At 42.1% G+C, this 22,666-nt stretch overlaps 1 protein-coding gene across 5 annotated transcripts in view; it reads right to left on the reverse strand.

The window, feature by feature from the left end:
- CTPS2 (CTP synthase 2) overlaps positions 1-22,666 on the reverse strand; it is a 275,422-nt gene that overhangs the window by 114,330 nt on the left and 138,426 nt on the right. For all 5 annotated transcript variants that reach the window (XM_075335173.1, XM_075335172.1, XM_075335174.1 and 2 more), the window contains 2 exons: positions 11,490-11,584; positions 6,142-6,204 (listed from right to left, as the gene is read on the reverse strand). In XM_075335173.1, the coding sequence (XP_075191288.1) occupies positions 6,142-6,204; positions 11,490-11,584 (158 nt within the window). The remainder of the gene's footprint in view (positions 1-6,141; positions 6,205-11,489; positions 11,585-22,666) is intronic.

The raw sequence follows: 22,666 nt of genomic DNA on the forward strand, positions 1-22,666 counted from the left end.
TAAGAACACCAAGATTATTAGCTGAGCTTCAGAGATGCAGGAGGGAGATGGGAGAAAGTTCCACAAACTCAACTATCACTGCAGCCCTCCACCAGTCGGGCTTTTATGGCAGAGTGGTCCGACGGAAGCCTTTCCTCGCAAGACATATGAAAGCTGCATAGAGTTTGCAAAAAAAACACATGAAAGACTCCCACACTATGAGAAATAAGATTCTCAGGTCTGATGAGATGAAGATAGAACTTTTTGGTAATAATTCTAAGTGGTATGTGTGGAGAAAACAAGGCACTGCTCATCACCTGCCTAATGCAATCCCAATAGTGAAACATGGTGGTGGCAGCATCATGCTATGGGGGTGTTTTTCAGTTGCAGGGACAGGACGACTGGTTGCAATTGAAGGAAAGATGAATGCAGCCAAGTACAGAGATATCCTGGAAGAAAACCTCTTCCAGAGTGCTCTGGACCTCAGACTTGGCCAAAGGTTCACCTTCCAACAAGACAATGACCCTGAGCACACGGCTAAAATAACAAAGGAGTGGTTTCAGAACAACTCTGTGACCATTCTTGACCGGCCCAGCCAGAGCCCTGACCTAAACCCAATTGAGCATCTCTTGAGAGACCTGAAAATGGCTGTTCACCAACGTTCACCATCCAACCTGATGGAACTGGACAGGATCTGCAAAGAAGAATGGCAGAGGACCCCCAAATCCAGGTGTGAAAAACGTGTTGCATCATTCCCAAGAAGACTCATGGCTGTACTAGCTCAAAAAGGTGCTTCTACTCAATACTGAGCAATTGGTCTGAATACTTATGACCATGTGATATTTCAGTTTTTCGTGTTTAATAAACTTGCAAAACTTTCTACATTTCTGTTTTTTCTGTCAAGATGGGGTGCGGAGTGTACATTAATGGGCAAAAAATGAACTTTTTTCAATTTAACAAATGGCTGCAATGAAACTAAAAGTGAAAAATTTAAAGAGGTCTGAATACTTTCCGTACCCACTGTATATATATTTATATTATAAATAATAATATATATATATATACACTGCTCAAAAAAATAAAGGGAACACTAAAATACCATTTTGTTGTTTGTGTTCCCTTAATTTTTTTGAGCAGTGTATATATACAGTGTGTCCACCCATATCCTGTCCAGAAATGCTATGATTAGATGATTTGTGCAAACGTGTCACCTACCATATTGCACAACGTGCAGCAAGATACAGTATGCTGTCCAGAGTCCAGATGTGCATTGCAGCTGACGGTGGCCACTTTGAGCATCAAAGTTAAATGAGCGCCATATGCGTGACCAGCATTCAATATTTTGGGGGGTCATGGGTTTCACATCATAGCATTTCTGTATGCAAGGTGTCAATTCGTATTGAATTGAGGATGCCCTGCAACTTTGTAATTCACTTTTTTTCTCTATCTTGTTCCGTTTTCGAGATAAAAATGCTAACTCCGTTGTTTTCCACCAGGTGACGCTATAGGTGGTTTCGTTGCGTAGCGCATGGCTACTTTACTATACCTAGACACCACTTCTATACCTATAGCTGCCGCTGTTCTCAAGTTAATGGCAGTGGACAGGATATGGGTGGACACACTGTATAAAGCTGAGTGTATGTATGTACAGTGCTGGCCAAAAGTATTGGCACCCCTGCAACTCTTTCAGATAATACTCAGTTTCTTCTTGAAAATGATTGCAATCACAAATTCTTTGGTATTATTATCTTCATTTAATTTGTCTTCAATGAAAAAAAAAAAATTGTCATAAAGCCAAATTGGATATAATTCCACACCAAACATAAAAAAAGGGGTGGACAAAAGTATTGGCACTGTTTGAAAAATCATGTGATGCTTCTCTAATTTGTGTAATTAACAGCACCTGTAACTTACCTGTGGCACCTAACAGGTGTTGGCAATAACTAAATCACACTTGCAGCCAGTTGGCATGGATTAAAGTTGACTCAACCTCTGTCCTGTGTCCTTGTGTGTACCACATTGAGCATGGAGAAAAGAAAGAAGACCAAAAAACTGTCTGAGGACTTGAGAATCCAAATTGTGAGGAAGCATGAGCAATCTCAAGGCTACAAGTCCATCTCCAAAGACCTGAAAGTTCCTGTGTTTAAGGTGCGCAGTGTCATCAAGAAGTTTAAAGCCCTTGGCACTGTGGCTAACCTCCCTAGATGTGGAAGGAAAAGAAAAATTGGCGAGAGATTTCAACGGAAGATTGTGCGGATGGTGGATAAAGAACCTCGACTAACATCCAAACAAGTTCAAGCTGCCCTGCAGTCGAAGGGTACAACCCGTACTATCCATCGGCGTCTGAATGAAAAGGGACTGTATGGTAGGATACCAAGGAAGACCCTACTTCTTACGCCAATGTATGTGAAGCGCTGTGGAATTAATAGCGCTATATAAATGAATAAAATTATTAATTATTATTATTACCCCGAGACATAAAAAAGCCAGGCTGGAGTTTGCCAAAACTTACCTGAGATAGCCAAAAAAGGTTTTGGAAGAATGTTCTCTGGTCAGATGAGACAAAAGTAGAGCTTTTTGGAAAAAGTCAACAACATAGAGTTTACAGGAAAAAAAAAAAGAGGCATTCAAAGAAAAGAACACGGTCCCTACAGTCAAACATGGCGGAGGTTCCCTGATGTTTTGGGGTTGCTTTGATGCCTCTGGCACTGGACTGTTTGACCGTGTGCATGGCATTATAAAGTTTGAAGACTACCAACAAATTTTGTAGCATAATGTAGAGAAATGTGTGAGAAAGCTGGGTCTCCCTCAGAGGTCATGGGTCTTCCAGCAGGACAATGACCCAAAACACACTTCAAAAAGCACTAAAAAATTGTTTGAGAGAAAGCACTGGAGACTACTAAAGTGGCCAGCAATTAGTCCAGACCTGAATCCCATAGAACACCTGTGGAGAGATCTCAAAATGGCAGCTTGGAGAAGGCACCCTTCAAATCTCAGGGACCTGGAGCAGTTTGCCAAAGAATAATGGTCTAAAATTCCAGGAGAGCATTGTAAGAAACTCATTGATGGTTACCGGAAGTTCGCAGTTATTTTGGCTGAAGGTTGTGCAACCAAGAATTAGGCTAAGGGTGCCAATACTTTTGTCTGGCCCATTTTTGGAGTTTTGGGTGAAATGATCAATGATTTGATTTTTGTTTCATTCTCTTTTGTGTTTTTTCATTGCAAGCAAAATAAATGAAGATAATAATACCAAAGAATTTGTGATTGCAATTATTTACAGGAAGAAACTGAGTATTCTCTGACAGAATTGCAGGGGTGCCAATACTTTTGGCCAGCACTGTATGTGTGTATGTCCGCAAAAGGAAACTGCACTGTCGCATTTACAATCATAAAATGTTGCACAGCCACCTCATTTGACTCAGGGAACATCATAGACTATGTTTTGAGGGGAAATTTTAACCCCGCACTTTACAGTTATTCACCAAAAAAACCCGCTTACTTAGTGTTTGAATGTGTGAGGTAATATATTGGCTGTTTTGACAGTTAGCCTGGAGATTTGTCAGGTGACCTATAACAACCAAAGCGCTGCTTCTATTTTGCTACAGGTCATTAATAGGAGCTCTGATTGGTTGCTATAAGCAACGAAGGACATTCTTAGTATAAGACAGCTTATGTGTCAGTCAATGTGATTTTGGTGGTGAGAGGGAGAGTGGGAGATTGGGAGAGACAGAGAGAGAGTGGGACAGTGGGAGAGAGACTAAAGGGGGGCTTTACACGGTAGCGATATCGCTAGCAATTTGTAGTGGTAGCGAGCGTGTAAGTACCCAACCCCGTCGTGCATGTGATTGTTTGTGATCGCTGCTGAAGTGAACATTATCGCTACGGCAGCGTCACACGTACTTACCTGGTCGGTTGCGTCGCTGTGGCTGGCGAACAATCCCTCCTTCAAGGGGGAGGGACGTTCGGCATCACAGCGACGTCACCGCAACGTCACACAGCGGCAGGCCAATCAAAGCGGAGGGGCGGAGCTGAGTGTGATGTAAACATCCCGCCCACCTCTTCCTTCCGCATTGGGGCCGGCGGCAGGTAAGGAGACGTTCCTCGCTCATGCGGTGTCACACATAGCGATGTGTGCTGCCGCATGAGCGATGAATCACAACTCTAAACAACCCTTACCGATTTTTGAATTTGGGACGACCTCTCCATGGTGAACGATTTTCACCATTTTTGAGGTCGCCTAAGGTCGCTGGTAAGTATCACACGCTGCGATATTGTTAATGACGCCGGATGTGCGTCACTAACAATGTGACCCCGGCGACAAACAGTAACGATATCGTAGCGTGTAAAGCCCCCTTTAGTCACTATCCCGGGCAATGCCGGGTGCTTCAGATTATATATATATATATATACACACACACACACACACAAAATAACATTGCAGCTTTAACAAATACAAGCCATCTATCTCTTTGAAGGTACAATCTGCATAACAGAAAGTAATGCTAATACTAGAACCTTTTGAGCATGGCAGTACACAGCAGCGCTGCAGAGATGGCGCCTTGTATTTCATTTCAACACTGTGTTAACATGGTGACACTTCACTCATCACTTTTAATGACTACAGAGTAGAGTTTTATTAGACAGAAATAGTGAAGCTTCTCCAGGACGTGTGATGGACATTCTCTTCCTTTGTATTTGACATTTAACTAATCTAAATTTTGTTTTGTAGAAAGACTGATCACTTATTCTGTAGTCTAGATATGACAGGAGGACAGGAGCAGTTATAAAGATGGATGCTCCTTCTGGTACAGGACCCACCACTATATATGTTTACAGTAATGTCCAAGAAGGAAAACATGGCTACAGCCTGATTTGCCACTTTGAGATCAAAACTGTAAATTTGTAATGTAGCTGGAGGACTCCTTTAAAGGGAACCTGTCACCAGATTTTTCCCTATGCAACTAAAACTACTACCTTCTGCAGCTCCTCAGCTGCATTCAATTAATGTGCTCCTTGTATCTGGCCCCCTTTTCAGACCGCAAAAACAACTTTATAAATATTACCTTTTTGTATGTAAATTTTTAGCAGGACCTAAAGGGCGGGCTCTCTTTCTCCTTCGTTCCCCCCTCCTGCCGCTGTACACCGTCCCCTGTGTTGATTTGAATTGATGACGACGGTCCCGTCATCCTCCACGCTGTGCCGAAGTTTCGCGCATGCGCCATTATCGTAGGCCACTATCGCAGGCCTGCCTGTACACAAACGATCCCTCGCGCGCGCGGGATGTATTTGCTCAGGCATGAGATTATGGGTGGCACTGTGCATGACCTCACCAGCGTCATGCTAGTACCTGCCCATAATCTTGTGCTTGAGCAAATACATCCCAGGCGCGCGCGAGGGATAGTTTGTGCACAGGCCCGCGATAGTGGCCTACGATAACGGCGCATGCGCAAGACTTCGGCACAGGGTGGAGGATGATGGGACCGTCATCATCAATTCAAATCAACACAGGGAACGGCGTACAATGGCAGGAGGGGGAAACGAAGGAGAAAGAGAGCCCGCCCTTTAGGCCCTACTAAAAAATATACATACGAAAAGGTAATATTTATAAAGTTGTTTTTGTGGTCTGAAAAGGGGGCCAGATACAAGGCACACGTTCATAGAATGCAGCCGAGGAGCTGCAGAAGGTGGTAGTTTTAGTTGTATAGGGAAAAATCTGGTGACAGGTTCCCTTTAACATGAACATGTTCTCCGCAGTTGAATTCGCTCTATATATTTTTCTAATTTTCCAGTTACAATTTTGTTAGATTTCTATAAAAATATACTTTCTTTTACTAACATTTCTCTTTTTTTAAGACATCTGAATAACAATGATTGTTAAAAAGAATGCTTCATAAAAATGATAATGTAACGTTTTTAGACTTAGGCCATTTTAACACAATTGTCATCCATAGTCAGAATATAGAGCACAATGTCTGGACCGCTTGAGGGTCTCCTGACCAGAACTCAGCAGTATTATATTTGCCTATGAGGCTGTTGAGTTCAGGTCAAGAGACCAGCGGCCGGTCCAAATATCATTGTCTATATTCGTACTGTGAATTTCGTAAGTGTGAAATCAGCCATAAATCCACTGCATTTCCCCCATCAACTAATAAAAATTCTTACCTTTCCAGTTCAAACAGTTTCTTGCAAATTCCACTACAGCCAACTGCATCCCCAAACACACACCTAAAGCACAAAGTAACAGTTACAAAAGTAATAAGTAAAGCAGATCAACCACCAGGGGTCTGTCAGCTCCTAATCACTGCACAAACTAAGCTCAGCGCCATCTACGGGACCTGGTCCTATGAAAAATCCTACCTTTACTTGTAAAATTTGTTAGATATTTTAGAAGAAATAGGCCATTATTGCAATATGTTAATAAGGGCTCATTGAGGTGTCAGATTTTACCATGTATAAGAAAAAAGTAGTGATTTTTTTGGATCAGAGAATGGTCCGAGTGTCATCAGTTTTTCTTGCTTGTGGGAAAAAAGTAAACAAAATGTTTCTCCACCTTATCCAGTCTGACAATCCAAGAAAATCGGACAGCATTCGGATGTCATCCAAATGTGGTCTGATTTTTTCATGGACCTGACGTGCATGGCTGATTTTGATCTTATGTGACCCACAGATAGCCCTCATACATAAAAGTCTAGATATCTGAATAAGGCCTAAGATGTTCTGCGCACCGGGGTGGAGCTGCACTACATTGTGCACTTTCCCTTCTACATGTACTCAGACGATCTCTGCCCCCTCTTCATTGATTGAGAGTGTTAGCTTCACATTAGCTAAAGCGGGCTTTACACGCTACGATTTCGCTACAGCGATCTCGTTGGGGTCACGGATTTTGTGACGCACATCCGGCCGCTGTAGCGATGTCGTAACGTGTGACTCCTAGGAGCGATTTTGGATCGTTGCAAAAACGTCCAAAATCGCTCCTCGTTGACATGGGGGTCCGCTGCCAGTTATCGCTGCTGTTGCAGGGGCGAAGATGTTCCTCGTTCCTGCGGCAGTGCACATCGCTACATGTGACGCCGAAAGGAACTAGGAACATCTCCCTACCTGCCTCCGGCCACAATGCGGAAGGAAGGAGATGGGCGGGATGTTACGTCCTGCTCATCTCCGCCCCTTTGCTTTCATTGGACGGCCGCTTAGTGACGTCGCTGTGACGCCGAACGGACCGCCCCCTTAGAAAGGAGGCGGTACGCTGGTTACAGCGACGTCGCTATGCAGGTAAGTATGTGTGACGGGGGTGCCAGATTTTGTGAGCGACGGGCAGCGATATGCCCGTTTCGCACAAATGATGGGGTGGGTCGTATGCTAGCGATATCGGGCCGGATATCGCAGCATGTAAAGCCACCCTTATGCTGTCTTTATAGAAATCCAGCGCATGGGGCTGTGTGAGGCCTTGTATTCTGCACCCTGAGATGACATTTTACTTGGGGCATATTGATATTTTGGGTAGATACAATGTTTTAATTGCCTCTTATAGTATTTTTTTGAACTGTTGCTGAAGCAAAACATTTTTTTTCTCATTATGCCATTTACTGATAGGGTTCATTCATATCATATTTTGATAGATCGGACTGTTATGATCATAGCAATACCAAATACGTGGGTGGGAGGTTCTTAGGTGTTAATGGGGGAAAAGGAGTTTGATTTGGAATTTTATTATTTTTTACATATTTTTTTAAAACAATTATTTCTTACATTTTATTGTATTTGTTAGTTTTCTTAGGGACTTGAACCTGCAATCAGCGAATTACTTTTGCTATACCACAGAATTGCTGTTTATAGCAAAAAGCATAGTCTCCTATGAATCTGGCATTCACAGGAGAACCATCATGACAAAAATGGGGGTCTTCAGCAGACGCTTGATTGTAATCTCAACCCCTCGGTGACCCGCAATCGTGCTACTGTGGCGCTGACGTGCAGCTGGAACAATGTGCCCCACGGGACGCGTGCTTTATATGTCACTGTCACAGATTGGCAGCAGCATGTAACAGGTTAACAACCACAGACAAAGCTTTATTTCACTGGTGACTGTTAGAAGCAGATGATGGCCAAATAATACAGCCATCATCTGTCAGCAAAGATGCAGGCTCGGTTTCTGAGCCCGCAACAAAGTCAGGGAGCTGGCATATGATGAACCAGTACACAGTGTGTCGGGAAAGGGTTATGTTATCTAACTCACTATCTAAAAATCCTTTATTTTTTTCTTTTCTTTATTTCTGGAAAACGCCATTAAAATTACTGTCTACCTTTGCGGAATGATTAAAAAAATACATCAGCATAAAGGTTGTGTTTTCTTTTATAAATGATATAAGTCTGGATGTCTACAGTCACTACTACAGGAAGCTAATCGCATGTCGATTTATAGAGCTGGTGATGAATTTTATAGTAGAAGTATATATCTGTATACAGTGAGCGCCCACTAGTGGCAACTGCAGGTAACTATTAAGCCAGTGTTGAGCCATTAGATTAATCTGAATATACAAATATGCAGTCTCTGATCTTTTTCCAGACTCATTTTGACTTTAAAAGCTAATATGAGCAAAATAATCATCCACCGGCCTCATGTAGACATTTTATCAGCGAAATCTATGAGGTCACCATGAAACTTTATCAGAAGAAAAAGGGAAGATGCATTGACAGAAGAGACATTAATAAAGCAGACACTAGAAATATCAGCGCTGATCTTAGTACTGTATATCATATGACATACAGTTAGGTCCAGAAATATTTACCATATTTTTTGTTTTATAAGACGTATCGGATTATAAGATGCAACCCAAATTTAGAGATAAAGGTAAAAAAAAATATGGGTCCATTTTATAATCCGGTGGTGTCTTACTGGGAAGGTGGGTCGACAGCGGTGGTGGCGTGGGGTCACAGGAGGCAAGGGCGGTGCTGGAGTTCGGTGATGCTGCTGGCAGAGGGGGTGCCCAGATACTCACTGTGGGTTGCGGCACTGTGCTGGGGCAGCCAGCGCTGCTCTGTGCTGGGGCAGCCGACTTTGCTCTGTGCTGGGGCAGCCAGTGCTACTCTGTGCTTGTGCTCGCTGTGGGCGGTAAGGCACTGGCCATTCTGAAGATGTCGGCGGTGCTGGCTTCAAAGGAATAGCGGCCAGAGTCGGCGCATACGCAGATGAGAGCTTGACCTGAGCGCTCCATCTGTGCATACGCCGACTCTGACTCTGGGCGCCATTATTTGAAGGTGGCACTGCCGACATCCTCAGAATGGCCCGTGCCTCGCTGCCCGCCGCACAGAGCCGCATAGAGCAGGGCCTCCTGCCGCATAGAGCAGGGCCGGCCGCCACACAGAGCAGGGCTGCCCGCCGCACAGAGCCACACAGAGCAGTGCCACACAGAGCAGCGCCGCCCACCGCATAGATCAGCGCCGCAGAAAGCAGAGCCTGCAGGACAGCACACAGCATTGCCCTGCCTCCTGTGACCCCTCTCTACCAACCCCGGTAAGCTATATTTGGATTTTAAGATGCACCCCTCATTTTCCTCCCACATTTTTGGGAGGAAAGTGCGTCTTCTAATCCGAAAAATACGGTATATTTTTGTGATTTCGGCTCTGCATGCCGCTTTTTTGGACTTAAAATGAAACAACTATGATTTGAAGTGTAGATTTCAGGTTTAATTAAAGAAATTGTACAAAAATATCCTGTGAAACGTTTGGGAATTACAACCATTTCTCTACAAATCCTCCACTTTTCAGGGGCTCAAAAGTAATTGGACAAATGTACTTTACCATAAATATAATGATCATTTTTAATACTTTGTAAATAATCTACTGCATGCAAAGACTGCCTGAAGTCTGGAAGCCATGAACATCACCAAACGCTGGGTTTTGTCCTCTGTGATGCTTTGCTGGTCTTTACTGCAGTGACTTCAGTTGTTGCTTGTGGGGTTTTAAAGACTTAAGTTTTGTCTCAATCATATGAAATCCAGCTCAATGGGGTTGGGAACTGGTGAGTGACTCGGCTATTTTGGAATATTTCTTTGCATTAAAAATCTCCTGGGTTGCTTTTGCAGTATATTTTGAGCCATTGTCCCTCTGTACTGTGAAGCATCATACAAACATCCTTGCTGCATTTGGTTGAATCTGAGCAGAAAGTCTCGCCCTGTACACTTCAGGATTCATCGGGCTGCTTCTGTCTTCAGTCACATCATCAATAAGCACTAGTGACCCATGGCCATTGGAAGCCATGCATGCCTGGCCATCACACTACCTCCACCATGTGTTACAGAGGATATGCTGTGCTTTGGATCATTAGCCATTTGAAGGCTTCTCAAAACCTTCTTTCAAATCATTCTGGTACAGGTAGATCTTAGTTTCATCTGTCCATAGAACACATTTTCAGAATGAGGTGGCTTCTTTAGATGTTTTCAGGCAAAGTCTAACTTGGTCTTTTTATTTTTAAGACTGATTAATGGTTTGCCATTTGTGGTGAACCCTCTGTATTTGCTCTCATGAAGTCTTTTCTTTATGGTAGACTTAGATACTGAAACATCTACTTCCTGGAGAATGTTCTTCACTTGGGTAGATGTTGTGAAAGGTTTTTTTTTCACCATGTAAAGGATTCTGCAATCATCCACCACTGTTGACTTCTGTGGACGTCCAGGCCTTCTTGCGTTCCCAAGCTCCCCAGTGCTCTCATTTTTTTTGCAGAATGCACCAAACTGTTTATTTCACAAATCTTAACAGTTCAGCTATCTCTGGACTTCTTTTTTTTTTCGGCCAAAGGTCTGTTTATCTTTCATTGAGAGCTCCTTTAACGGTATGTTGCAAGTTCACGGCAACAGCTTCCGTATGCAAATGTCACACCTGGAATCAGCTCCAGACCTTTTAACTGCTTAATTGATGATGGATTAATGATAGAATAGCTTATGCAGCCCCGTAAAGAGGTTTCACTATAATTGTCCAATTACCTTTGGTCCCTCGAGGCAGCTACATATTAAAGAGCTGTATCTCCTAAACCCTTACTCCAATTAGGATGTAAATACCCTCAAATTAAATCTGGGAAAAAAAGCACTTTAAGCTGATATTAATTATATAACTGTATTTTGAATATGTTTTGGTAAACACCTAAAAAGCCAAAACTTGTGTTACTGTCCAAATATTTCTGGACCTAACTGTATATACAGTCATGTTTGTGTTACTGTATATTTTCTTCTCAAACTTCCTTTTTTGATATTCACCTACTATAAAAAAGTAAATCTCTCTACTGCTTCATCTCTTCTAACAAAACTAATTTTAATCGCTCTTCTGCACAAGGTCAGCCAATTGTCCGCTCATCCCCTGACTTCTAATGAGAAATCTGCTTCTCTATGAAGTGTATAATTCATCTCGCAGACGCACTAATTGCCATGAACCTCAGCGGCACACTCATGCCCCATCACATTGACTCCACTAGTCCGTATCACATTGCTATTTCTGGAGTCAGCTAAATGGCTCAGCTGTACCTAGGAAGGGAATCTTTCTTTCTCTGGCCCAGGTGATTGCTTGAAGTTTTCCTTCAGTTCCTCTTGATCCAAATCCACCAGGAACCAATATACCCCTGGAAATAAAAGAGGCATTTAAGAGAGCTGTAGGAAATCATTTTACAGAAGGACCGCAATTTGCACAGGAGGCAACCAGAGGAATAACAGAAGTACGGTAAAGCCAAAGGGAAGTCGATGGGTGCAATATTCAAAGCTTTGAGCTTTAAGCGGCACCTAGCTTTCCAATTGTTCACACCGTATTCGTAAAAGCCCTCAAAGTATACTTTAAACAGAGGCTTTGACAGATGCAAAATGATGGAATCTGTCACCCCCAGACTTACATATTAAAAACATTTCTGAATAAAAACAATATTTGTCGTCACTGCTATACAGTCAACACAGAATATATGGGAGACTAATAAATTGCACACAAGGAATCTGATATTTTTCATGTATTGACCAGTATATGTGCGGCTTATCTAAAAAACATGTTAAATTTCGTGCATGTGGCCCAGAAAAATATGCGCCACTCACCACTGGTTCTGCACATCATGTGCAGGATATGGAATAAAAGGGTTGACAGTTGTTTCGCCTGTCACCACACTTCTTCTGGTGAGCCGGAAGTGTGGTGACATGCGAAACAGCTGTCAATCCTTTTATTCCACATCTTTCACATGATGTCCCAATAAAGTGCTATTTTTAAAATGCATCATATTAAAGAAATCCCTTTGAAATAAATCTATCAGCAGGTTTTTGCGGTTTAATCTTAAAGCAACATAATGTAGGAGCAGGGATCCTGATTCCAGGGATTTGTCACTTACACAACAGCTTGCTATAGTTTAAATACAATCAGTGCTTACTAACCAGGTGATTATCACTAGAGGACTAATCTGTGTAGACCCCTCCCCCTCCACTGATTGGCAGCTTGTAGACAACGTAGAGTGTATAGAGAAAGCTGCCAATCAGTGGTGTGGGTTATACAGAGCTCATAATTCAGAGCAGTGGTAGATCTGCAGGAGATAAAACACTACATCATGCTGTTCTCAGATTTTATACGAAAAAGCTACTGATGGATTCCCTTTAACAGATTATTTTTACTGTATCCTGGGGAATGGAAAACCATAGTCTGTCATCCTAGTCTACATATATAACCTGGGTGAGATATTGCTGTAGCAGTCTAGCTGCTGAGGTAACTCAGCTGAGGGAGTTTGCCTAATCACAGCCACATAAAAGGCTGAGGAAATCCTTCAGTAGTGGGAGACAGCCTGAAACGTAACATGCTCTGTTGTGAGCTGCACATGGACGTTGAAACAAACTAAAGTGACTGGAGATCCAAGCCCGGAAAGTGCCCTGGTAGTGTGAGTCAGGGTTATATATGTTAATAAGTGTCCAGACAGGCAAGTGTTTATTATTTTGTATTGTATGTTGGTTTGCAATTCTTTGGCTGCAAATAAGGGGTACTTTGCACGTTGCGACATCGCTACTGCGATATCGTCGGGGTCAAATCGAAAGTGACGCACATCCGGCGCCGGTAATGACGTTGCAACGTGTAAAGCCTAGATGTGCCGATAAACGATTGCAAAAGCGTCGTAAATCGGTGATCTGTGTAGCGTTGGACATTTTCATAATGTCGCACCAATAGGGGATACGATGTTGTTCCTCATTCCTGCGGCAGCACACATCGCTGTGTGTGAAGCCGCAGGAGCGAGGAACATCTCCTTACCTGCCTCCACCGGCTATGCGGAAGGAAGGAGGTGGGCGGGATGTTTACGTCCCGCTCATCTCCGCCCCTCCGCTTCTTTTGGCTGCCTGCCGTGTGACATGCTGTGATGCCGCATGACCCGCCCCCTTAGGAAGGAGGCGGATCACCGGCCAGAGCGATGTCGCAGGGCAGGTAAGTGCATGTGAAGCTGCCGTAGCAATAATGTTCGCTACGGCAGCTATCACAAGATATCGCATATGCGACGGGGGCGGGAACTATCGCGCTCGGCATCGCTATCATCGGCTAGCGATGTCACAGCATGCAAAGTACCCCCAAGTCTCATATTTGCATTAAATGGACTGTTTTCCGTCTGTCACTGCCGTGGCACCCTAGATCGCCCCCACCATGTTACATTATACCCTTTTTCCCCGAAAATAAGACACTGTTTTATATATTTTTTTGCCCTGGAAAAAGCACTAGGTCTTATTTTCAGGGGGTGTCTTATTCTCGAGGAGACATGGTTTGGGGTAGTTTACCCCCCACAAAAAGCAGGACCCCCCCCTTCCCAGGATCGTCATACTTACCAGCCCCGGGCGTCTGTATGACTCCCAGATCTCCCTGTTATCTACCAGCAGGTGTGCTGTACGCCTCCCCTGCGTCTGGCCGACACTCGCATAGATCACATCACACTCACGCATACTCATCCAGACACACACACATCAGATTCCACATCATTCCTCCCTGTGATCTCCCAGCAGCTGTGCTCCTCTACATCTGACTGACACTCGCATACATCAGATCTCACACACACACAACACACACACACATTTCTCCCTGTGATCTCCCAGCAGCTGTGCTCCCCTGCGTTACTCACAGATCCGATCGCATACATTCACACACACACATCAGGCAGCATACACGCACACATCCGATCACATACACTCACACACACTCATCATATCGCACATACTGGTACAATCGCGAGCACACATTCACAACATCCGGAGATACCACATGCTAGGCGTCACATATACTACGTCCTCTTAAAGCTCCTGGGATACATAAATCCTCTATAAGTAATAAATCAGGTATCTGGCACACATACTGAAGATTCTCTATATATATGAGTCATGTACACGACCAACCATATGTTTATATTACATCTATTTACAGAATTTGAATATAGTGACTTCAACCTTGCTATTTTTTGGTGGACCGCCTCTATTCTAATTACTCCTGCGTCTGCTACATATAAGCCAAATCCTTTACTTGAAGGTATGCCCAGACCCCACACTTTTTCCTCCCCCCCCCCCCCCTCTCCTCCCCTCCCCCCTCCCTTTCTTCTCTTTTTCATTTGTTTCTGCCCCTAAGCTTATCTTATTCATTCTATTGTTTTTCGTTGTTTCTAATGCATCAAGACCATATTCTTGGTGGTTTTTGGTTTTTATTTGTACATATGTAAATATTGTATATAATTGATTATTTCTTTTTTTCCTTCATCCTAGTGACTAGGCGTGAGAAAGGCCTCGTTGGGCCGAAACGTTCCCCTGTCACATTTCTATATAAATAAAAATACAAGAATTGCAAAGAATAAACCTTGTTTTCGCTTTTTTTGAGAGTGCAATGTTATAATCTAGACTATATCACTGGACTTTGGTCCTCACATTTGCACCTCAACCTTACGGACGAGCCGTGTGCACACCATAGCCCCTTTTTTAATTGTATTTTTCTTGGTTGTTGCACCAGCCTACCCATGTCATCGGATACTTTTGCATATGACGATTCAACGAGCCACAATATTTTGGCACAAGTCACCAATTCCACAGAATTCCTAAAAACCCCAATCCGGGAGGTCAGAACAAGGGATTGGGAGAGAGAGAACCGCACGTTCATATCCCTGGATTTACACTGTACAACTTTAGCGGAATACCACAGACAAAACCGGATTCCTAGGGGTCTGAGAAGAAATCTGAAACCCACACTTTTTGCCAATATTGATGAATACTGCAAAAAATATCAACAAATTTTGAATAAATGCTCATTGGACCTAATAGTCCTTACTATCGAATATCTGCAGATTGCCATTAAAGAATCTAAAGAAAAGATTCTTACGATTGAAACACAGCTATCTGATAGCTTGACTCCTAGTGATTTAACCACTCTCAAGAATAAAACGGAAGAAACACTAAAAGAGTTCAAGAAAAACCTTGAAGACAAAAAAAGACAAAAGTTCCAGAGGGATACGGAGGACTATTTACACAACCGCGTGTATAGGTGGAACGACCGAACATTCAGTGCCCCAAGACAATGGCAAAGACAAAGTGCCTACAACCAATCACCAAGCTCAGGGAGCGAGTCCAGCGGCAGCAGAGTAAACTCCACTTCTTTTTTAGGTCGCGAGAGAAAAAGAGGCAACCCACGAGGAGGTCGAGGAGGAGGAGACTGGGGAATGACTCTTCGTTCACAGGTGAGGGTCCCAATTTAGTGGTTAATATATCAAATTACACTCTGGCACCTAATGAGCTGTCTGTCCTTAATAAGGGTCTCACCTTTTGCCCTACGCCAAAGTGGGACGCTTTTTCTCTTGAAAATGATCTACAGAAATTCTATAGATTAGTGAGATTAAAAACACACTTTGGTCTGAACCCTAACCAAATTACAGATTCATCCATACCACCCAAGGAGACAAGCATTAAAACATTAGGGCTACGAAATCAGAGTCACTTTATGCCTCCTAAGACACACCATGCAGTGGAAACATTCATAGATTTGGTAGATCGAGACATTAAGGATAATTTGCATGAACATGCACTTGGCTTCTTTCCTACACATAATAATCTAAATACTTCTGAAAGAATGGCCATTAATTCCCTAAAAAATAATAAGGAAATCACGATTAAACCAGCAGATAAAGGGGGGGCCATTGTGGTTATGAATACTTGTGACTATGTTAAGGAAATCAAACGCCAACTAGATGATACAACCACCTATCACAAAATTTCCGCTGACCCGATTTTTAAAATTCAGCAGAAAATCAAAGACTTTCTATCGATCTATCTAGATAAGGGTACCATTGACAACACTACATGTACCTTCCTGACTAAATCACATCCCATAACGCCGGTATTGTATATCTTACCCAAAATTCATAAATCACTCATCAATCCTCCGGGCCGACCAATTGTCGCCTCGACAGATTCAGTCTTAGCACCACTCTCCATTTATTTGGAGAAAATTTTGACCCCACTAACAAAAAACACCAAATCATACATCTTGGACACCAATAATTTTTTACTAAGAATTAGAGAATTGGGACATATCCCTCCTAACAGTATCTTGTGTACATGGGACGTCACCAGCTTGTACACGTCTATTTCACATGAGAAGGGCATTAGGGCCACCAAACTAGCCCTGAACAATTCTAAATTAAATCAGGAATCGATTGAATTCACAATAGGCCTTCTTAATCTGGTTTTACATGAGAACTATTTCCTTTTTGGGGACGATTTTTATGTGCAGACACAAGGGACCGCTATGGGTTCGAACATGGCCCCGGCTTATGCTAATTTGTACATGGACTATTTTGAAGGACGTTACATCTATTCCTATCCAGCTTTTGATCATCTATCTCATCTATGGGTTCGATACATAGATGATGTGTTCTGCATCTGGCGAGGTGACATTGACAGCCTATTAGCATTTGACAGACACATCAATACCGTATGGCCTGAACTAAAATTTACACTTAACCATAGTCGGGTTAAAATTAACTTCCTAGATACTACCATAGAAATGGATGGATCAGGCCATTTGTCATCAGATCTTTACCGAAAACCAACAGATCGCAATTGCATGTTATTATACAGCAGCTGCCACCCACGATCAACTAAAAATAGTCTACCAAGGTCACAATTCAAAAGGGTAACTAGGATTGTATCAGACACAACTACTCAACAGAAGAGACTAGATGAAATGGCAGATAGATTTCGAGAGCGAAAATACCCTAGTACATTATTAAAAACAGAAAAAGAAGTAGCAACTACCTCTACCTCAATTGATAGAAACATTACAACAACAGAGAGAATTCCTTTTGTTCACACCTACCACCCATCAATGCCCAAAATTTACAATATTATTTCTCGACATTGGCCTCTTTTGAAAAAAGCGTACCCACAAATCGTGCCATTTATACTCCCACCCCTTATGTATAAAAAAAGACCCAGGAACATAAAAGACTCTTTGGTTAAAGCCGACGTAGGGAGCAACACTAAACCTGACACACAGACTTTTTTAGCAACAAGACGCACGGGCACCTTCCCATGTTTGAACTGTCCATCCTGCTCTAATGTCATTAAGGGTGACCACTTTACCCATCCACGGTCAGGCAAGAGTTTCCATATCAACGAATATTTCACTTGCGAGAGTAATTTTGTAGTCTACCTTATAAAATGTCCATGTGGTCTTCTTTATGTCGGGGAAACAATTCAGCATGTGGGGGCACGCATTGCTAGCCACAAATCCACAATCAGGTGTGGCAAATTGTGGTTACCAATTCCCCACCACTTCAATGAGGCTAAACATACGGTAGCGCAATTGCGTTACCAAGTGATCGAAACAGTCCATAGACCTAGACGGGGTGGCAATCATGTTGAGTTACTTAAAAGAAGGGAGAGTTATTGGATACATAAACTACAGACACTTTCTCCCAAAGGCCTTAATAGGGAAATTGATTGGCCTTTATGATTAATTTCATTTTTCTTTTTCAGCATGTGTTTTCTCCTATCTATATACTAACTAGTGTATATTATTTACAGAAATCCTGAAAATAGGCTTCTTTGCCATCTCTCTCTCTTCTTCAATCGCACAACTTCCAATAGATGGTAAAGTATAAATTTGCACTTCTATATAATCATATAAATCAATAACCCACTTGGTAGTATATTGGGACCCTTTGCCATAATATATAAACAATTTTGAAATATATAAAAAAGATGATATTCTGTGTATCTAATCTGCCATTTTTTACAGCTCCAATTTTCTCCTCCTGGTCCTCGTGGTTTAAGAAAGAGGTTTATGATTGTAAATGCAATGTCTTACTGTTGGATGTGCATCCTGACAATTTGAGATGTATATATATCACACTACTCCTCTGAGCTCTGGTTCAGTGTTACTCCCATAATAACGCATTAATCACATTGTTTGACTCCTGCATATTGCTCATACACGGTTGTAACCTCCCCCTTAAAGATATGAAGGTTACGTTCCCTTCTCTCTCCACCTGCCTCTCTCCTACTACTGGGCTTAATTACAGCTAGCACATCCCCAATGCTGCGTTTATATTCTATGTCCATAATACAACGTAATGCGCATGTGCGGGCACCTCTCTTCTAGACTTTGCGGTACCATATTGAATCTAATACTGACACAATCCTCTACCGCGCATGCGCGTTGGGCTCCGGGCACTTCCGGTTATACGGCGTTAAATAGCCGTATTAACCTGACACATACTGCATTCGGCCACATCCTGGGAAGGAGGCAACAAGGTATGTCTACAGCGCTCTGAGGGCAAACGATTAGACTGCAGCACAGGCTTTTAATATTAGCTTTAATTTGTCTTCTCTAGAGGACCCTGTCCACCATAGCAGTCTATTAGCTGTTTTACAAGTCACAGGTATGACAGCCTTTTGTGCAGTGGATCTATAGACTGAGTATCAGTCTCATAAGGTTATTATGTTTTATCCCTGATGCTACTTTCATACCATGTTAAAATAGACTTCACTACTGAAACCTGGTCACCTATGTTAATATTTTGCAGATGGGAATTCATCTTCTTTTTGCTATATAGCTAGAATCACAATAGAAAATATTTCCTATATTTTCAGGAGATCTAAGGTAATTGACCAGACAGTTTTATAAATAAATGTATATTACATATGGCACTCATGTACCCTATATTTTCTAGGCGTCACATATACTACGTCCTCTTAAAGCTCCTGGGATACATAAATCCTCTATAAGTAATAAATCAGGTATCTGGCACACATACTGAAGATTCTCTATATATATGAGTCATGTACACGACCAACCATATGTTTATATTACATCTATTTACAGAATTTGAATATAGTGACTTCAACCTTGCTATTTTTTGGTGGACCGCCTCTATTCTAATTACTCCTGCGTCTGCTACATATAAGCCAAATCCTTTACTTGAAGGTATGCCCAGACCCCACACTTTTTCCTCCCCCCCCCCCCCCTCTCCTCCCCTCCCCCCTCCCTTTCTTCTCTTTTTCATTTGTTTCTGCCCCTAAGCTTATCTTATTCATTCTATTGTTTTTCGTTGTTTCTAATGCATCAAGACCATATTCTTGGTGGTTTTTGGTTTTTATTTGTACATATGTAAATATTGTATATAATTGATTATTTCTTTTTTTCCTTCATCCTAGTGACTAGGCGTGAGAAAGGCCTCGTTGGGCCGAAACGTTCCCCTGTCACATTTCTATATAAATAAAAATACAAGAATTGCAAAGAATAAACCTTGTTTTCGCTTTTTTTGAGAGTGCAATGTTATAATCTAGACTACATTCACACACACACATCAGGCAGCATACACGCACACATCCGATCACATACACTCACACACACTCATCATATCGCACATACTGGTACAATCGCGAGCACACATTCACAACATCCGGAGATACCACATGCTTCCGGCCATGTGATCCTCCGGCAGGTCCTGGAAGGTCACTGCAGTGCACAGTATTGCTGCCGAGAAGCAAGCAGTATCGCTGGATGTGGTGAGTGTGTGGCTGCGATCTGATGTGTGTGTGATGTGATGTGTGTGTGTGTGTGTGTGTGTGTGTGTTCCGCCACAGGACCTTGATGCGCTCACCTACTCCAGCGTCTGGTGAGTATGATGGGGGTCTTCTCTCTTCCTTCTTTTTTCTTTAGGGGGTGTCCGCTGTCTATAATGAAGTGTCCTGCAGTGTCTTTAACTTTTTTACCGCTACATGACACTTCATTATTGACGGCGGCTAGGTCTTATTTTCAGGGGATGTCTTATATTTAAGCATCTCTGAAAACTCCTGCTAGGTCTCATTTTAGGGGGATGTCTTCTTTTCAGGGAAACACGGTAGATCACTGCACATTTTTATAAAAATCAGCTTCTCTACATGTCTGATAGCCATTCCATTCCAGTGTCAGTTGAATTCCAACAAGAGTACAGACTAGCAGAGGGCGAAAGCGATTCTCCACTGACCGGGATGACCGTCATCTTATTTGAAAGTTTCTCAGCAAGTGCAGGATGACATCAAGTGACCTACAAAAGGAACGGCAAGTGGCAGCTGGGGTGAAGTGCACGGCAAGAACAGTTCATAACAGACTCCTAGAGGCAGGACTCAAGTTATGTAAAGCTAGGAAAAAGCCTTTCATTAATGAGAACCAAAGGAGAGCCAGGCTATAATTTGCCAAAGACCATAAGGATTGAACCATAGAGAACTGAAGTAAGGTAATCTTCTCTGATGAATCTAATTTTCAGCTTTGCCCAACACCTGGTCGTCTAATGGTTAGATGGAGACCTGGAGAGGTGTACAAGCCACAGTGTCTTGCAACCACTGTGAAATTTTGTGGAGGATCGTTAATGATCTGGGGATGCTTCAGCTGCTGTAATTGGGCAGATTAAACTTTGCGAAGGACATATGAATCAAGCCGCATACAAGGTTATCCTAGAAAAACAGTTGCTTCCTTCTGCTCAGGCAATATTCCCCAACTCTAAGGACTGGTTTTTCCAGCAGGACAATGCGCCATGCCACACAGCTAGGTCAATCAATCTGTGGATGAAGGACCACCACATCAAAACCCTGTCATGGCCAGCCCAATCTCCAGACCTGAACCCCATTGAAAACCCCTGGAATGTAATCAAGAGAAATATGGATATTCACATGTCATCAAACAAATAAGAACTGCTTACATTTTTGCGCCAGGAGTGGCATAAGGTCACCCAAAAGCAGTGTGAAAGACTGGTGGAAAGCATGTCAAGACGCATGAAAGCTGTGATTAGAAATCATGGTTATTCCACAAAATATTGATTTCTGAACTCATTTTGTGGGGTATACCAACCTCTGTTGTTGGCTCTTGTTTCAAGAAATTTTTTTGAGATTAGGATATCACCATTACATGCCTCTAATTAAATGCCCTAATTTCATGATAAAATATCGCTGTAGCGCGAACTTACTAGGTTTTATATAGTGTCACTTGAAAGCCAAATATCCCAAAAGTAGGTGGACAGAAAAAAATATTTATTTTGATTTATATATAAAATTATATTTGCTAACAAAAACATAACATTGACAATTAAATTTTATTCTGAACAATAATTCAAAAGCCCTCACATTATCAATGAAGGCGCTCAAACTGTTTTCTATTACAATTTGCACAGCTTTGAAGTCTGCCTCTTCCTTTTCGACAAACATTTTTGCACAAGTTTCTTTGGGTATTAATTTCTTGAAATGCATCTCTTATGTAATTTTTCAAATCACTGACACTTTTTGGATTTCGACTATAAACTTTGTCCATGAGTACTCCCCAAAAGAAAAAAATCCATTGGGGTCAAGTCTGGTGAACGTGACGGCCAATCAAGTGGGCCTCTTTGGCCAATACATTTATTAGGAAATGTTTCATCAAGATACTCATGGACTACTCTTGAATAATGTGGAGGAGCCCCATCTTGTTGCAAATAAAGGTCATTTGAATTAGGCTGTTGTTGTAACTGGGAAACAACTTGATTCATTAGAATTTTGAGATACTTATCTCCTGTGACTGTTCCATCAAAAAATATTGGTCCTAAAACACCAAAACTTGAAATACCACCCCAAACATTGACACCAGGCTCATTTAGTTGTTGCTCTAATGTTAAATGCATGTTCTCATTATACCAGTAAATACAATTATATCTGTTAAAAGTGCCTGGATAATTTGAAAGAAGCTTTATCACTCCACATAATGTTATCTAAAATTACTGGATTTTCCTCAATTTCGTTAAGCATAATCTCACTAAACTGCAGCCGCCTGTCTGGATCATTCTCCAATAAACCATGAATTAGATGTGAACGATAAGCTTTCCACCCAATAGATTTTAGGATTCGCATGATAGAAGCTCGTAAAATTCCCAATTCTAAAGAGACTCTTCTGGTGGACTTTTTTAGACTTTGAACAAATGTTTAAGCAACAAGTTATTATTTTCTGTACAGGCTGTTTTGGGTCGACCAGTTTTTAGAGCATTAAGGATTTAGCCAGTGGCATCGAATTTGTCACAAATGCAGTAAATGGTTTGTCTCTTTGGGGCTTGAGTACCAATTGTTACAACCCAATTTGCTCTAATGGTTTCAGCATTTTGAGATTTCCAAGACTCTTTTAAAATCAATTTTCTTTGATTTGTATTTAAAGGAGTTGTCCG

Source organism: Anomaloglossus baeobatrachus, chromosome 2 (assembly GCF_048569485.1).
Source record: "Anomaloglossus baeobatrachus isolate aAnoBae1 chromosome 2, aAnoBae1.hap1, whole genome shotgun sequence".
Classification (NCBI taxonomy): Eukaryota; Metazoa; Chordata; class Amphibia; order Anura; family Aromobatidae; genus Anomaloglossus; species Anomaloglossus baeobatrachus.